The sequence below is a fragment of the Corvus brachyrhynchos genome, unplaced genomic scaffold (assembly GCF_000691975.1).
Source record: "Corvus brachyrhynchos isolate BGI_N302 unplaced genomic scaffold, ASM69197v1 scaffold490, whole genome shotgun sequence".
Classification (NCBI taxonomy): domain Eukaryota; kingdom Metazoa; phylum Chordata; class Aves; order Passeriformes; family Corvidae; genus Corvus; species Corvus brachyrhynchos.
This window is the reverse complement of record NW_008235774.1, coordinates 1,713,510-1,716,684: the sequence shown is the minus strand read 5'-3', so window position 1 is coordinate 1,716,684 and position 3,175 is coordinate 1,713,510. Positions and strand designations below refer to the sequence as shown.

The 3,175-nt window shown below is 58.6% G+C and overlaps 1 protein-coding gene across 1 annotated transcript in view; it reads right to left on the bottom strand.

Annotated features, from left to right (window-relative positions):
• The window catches only part of NHEJ1 (non-homologous end joining factor 1), a 43,715-nt gene extending 40,927 nt beyond the window's left edge, over positions 1–2,788 (bottom strand). The window contains 4 exon segments of the mRNA XM_017726846.1: positions 912–1,030; positions 1,033–1,117; positions 2,001–2,186; positions 2,713–2,788. Coding sequence (XP_017582335.1) covers positions 912–1,030; positions 1,033–1,117; positions 2,001–2,186 — 390 coding nt within the window. The 5' untranslated portion in view covers positions 2,713–2,788.
• Positions 2,789–3,175: the final 387 nt, after the last annotated feature.

Genomic DNA, 3,175 nt, shown 5'->3' with positions numbered 1-3,175 from the left:
CCCCTTAAACGGCGGGGAGCCCCCGTGTTAATCCCCCCCGTCATGACAGACCACCGGCAGGTCCTTTGGGGGTACCCGCTGCCCTGTGCCCCGCTTCATGGCTTGCACCTAAAGAGAACAGCATCGCTGTGCTCTACAGGGCACCGGCAGAGCATTACCCCACACCAGACATAGAATTACAGAAAGGTTTGGTTTGGAAGGGACTTTCAAGATAACCCACTAGATGAGGTTGCTCAAAGCCCCATCCAACCTGGTTTTGAACACTTTCAGGAATGCAACATCCACAGCTTCTCTGGGCAGCCTGTTCGAGTGCCTCACCACTCTCATAATGAAGAATTTTTTCTAGCAGCTAATCTAAAGGTCTCCTCATTTAGTTAAAAAACAGTTCCCTTTGTCCTATCACTATCTGCCCATGTAAAAAGCTGTTCTCCCTCTTTAAAATAAGCCCTCTTCAAGTACCGGAAGGCTGCAATGAGGTCTCTTCAGAGCCTTCTCTTCTCCATGCCAAACAATCCCATCTCTTGCAATCTGTCTTGGTAGGAGAGGAGCTCCAGCCCTCTTATCATCTTTGTGGCTCTCCTCTGGACCCGCTCTAACATGTCAATGTTTTTCTTGTGCCAAGGACCCCAGATTTGGATGCAGAACTCCAGATGGGCTCTCACGAGGGCATTTCACTCAGGTCCCAACAGCAGCATGTGCTGGGCCATCCCTGTGTCACTGCACAGCACAAACCAAGGTGCCAAAGCCTCAGCAGAAAGAAACAGGGACAGCAAACCTTGGGAGAGGCAGAAGGCAGTCAGGCAACCTACAGTCACCCACATGGCTCGAGACTACTCAAAAGCTCCAAGCATAAGGGGACGATCCTTAATTTTGGCCATTCCCCTCCCTGAACTCTCTGCAGCTTCACTCACCATCTCCAAGGGAGCAGGGCAGCAGTGGAAGTCCCAGTAGAAGGGCAGTCCTGACAGCTCGCTTTTCACGTGCAGCCTGAGGCCGCTGGCAGAGCGGTGGCAGGAGCAAGCAGGGGGGTTGGCTGCCCTGCCAGCAAGGGGCACATCAGGTTGCACAAGTGGTTCAGGAAGGAGGACACATGAACCGTCAGCCGCTTGTTCAGCTCCTGGGAAAAGGCAAGGTTGGGGGCACAGCACAGCACTGGGGAAAAAACCAGCAGAAATCCCAGCACCAAAGGAATCAAACTACTGCATGTCCCACAGCAAAAAGCCATCCCTGGGCCTTGGCCTCCAGCCCTCTGACTTGACATTCCTCATTGATTCTCCCAAGACAGCCATGCTGGGAAGGCTCCCTCCTCCTGCCACTCCAGGATGGGCAGGGTGCAATGGCCTGCAGTAGCACATCTGTTCTGCGTGCCACCACAAGCGCCATAGCCTGGCTGAGAGCCAACAGCAGGACAACCTGCCAGGGCTGGTGGATGGCTGCAGCCATATGCCCATCCCTCCTGCCACCAGCTGCTCAGCATTATGTGACACAGGGACGTGCCACTCCAATGGCACGTGAGGGCCAGGGCACATGGGCTGAGGAGATGAGGCACAGCTCCATGCATTTTTGGGGTCCAAGCTGACAGGATGCCCCATGAAAGACTGTGCTAGCTTTGAACGTGAACAGAATCTCTCTGTCACTGAGTAGAAGGCAGCCTTGTTTCAAGCTCCTCTTTAGTACACTGGCCCTGGGGAAACCAGCTGCCCATCCAGCCCACAAGTGAAGAGACTGTGCCAGCCCTCTGTACACTGACCCACCCGGCTGCCCTGGGCATGCTAAACAGTGTGGCCCACTCTCCCAGGAGAAGGGTGTTTGGCCAAGTGGGCTGACAGCGCTTGGGCAGAGCCACACAGGGACTTTCCAGGCTGGGCATTTGCACCCAAGCCCAGTCAGACCCAACAGCCACTGTGTCACCAAGCAGTGTATGCTTGCCACCACAAGCATACAGGTATGTCAGCTGCTGGGAGGAGAAAAGGAGGTCCCTGGCCTTTTCAGACACTCACCTTGGACCTTTGTCCCACAGCCTCGACATCTGCACTCTCGTACCAGACACTGCTGAGGTCAGAGATCAGCAGGATATAGCCAGTATCCCTGAAGCACACTTTGGCAAGAAAAGTGGACTCGTCAAAACGAACAGAAGCCCAGGGCTGGGTCAGGAGGCTGCTTTCCAGCTCCTCGGAGCCCTCCATCTGCAAGAGAGCAACCAGGTCTCTGTCTCAACCCCCACCTGGGAAGACCTGGTCCCTGGGGTGGCCCCACAGGGACCGTCAGTTCCACCTGACAGCACAGAAGAGAAGATACTTAGCCAGCTCTGGTCACACATGCAAGCAGCAGAGCTGGGGTGTGTGTTTTGGGAGCTTTGTGCAGAGCAGGTCCTGCCGCAGTTCACAATAAGTACCCCAGACGCGCCAGCAGGCGCACGGCAGTAGAACTGCTGCCTCCCCGCGTTACCCGGTGCTTGCTGGCGTTAGCACGGCAAGATCTCTACGCCCACATTAACATTCTGGCTGCCCCGCAGGCACCGGGCGGGCAGCAGGGTGCTGCACCCTCCTCCTGCTGGGGCATCCCGTCCCTGTGCCCGCAGTGGCACGGGCAGAGTGCCGGCAGGCCCCTGCTGCTTCGCGCTCCTCCCTAGGACGGGCTCCACGCCTCCCAAAACACTCAGGGACCCAGCGCCCGCGAGGTGCCCGGGGCTCTGCGGAGCCGCAGCGTTACCCGAGGACAGGAGGAGCGGGCGGCCGGAGGATGCAGAGGCAGGGGCTTGCGAGCGGCGAGCGGCGAGGGGCGCCGGGCCGGACCCGGGACCTGCCGTCCCTTCCTCGGAGCCGCGGGGAACGCTGCTGGTGTTGCCTTGCCTGCTCATAAGGACAGCGAGCCGAGCTGGCGTGTCCCTCTAGAGCGTCCGCGGTTGCCGCAAGGGGTGCCATGGCCAAGACACTGATGGGGACCGAAATGCCTTAGGACTTCATTCTGCGCTTGCGCCTGCTACGAAATGTCCTGGCACAAGTGCCCAGCTGGGGACAGGGCCCGGTACAGCGGGAGAGGCGGCGGCGGTGCGGGGCTTCTCCTGTCCCTTGGCCCCAGGTTTATTCCTGACCCCCACGGTGCCGGGGCAGGCACGGCCAGGGCACGCACCCGCACCACTGCTCTCCCAGGCTGTGCGGGGACTCGCGTGCTG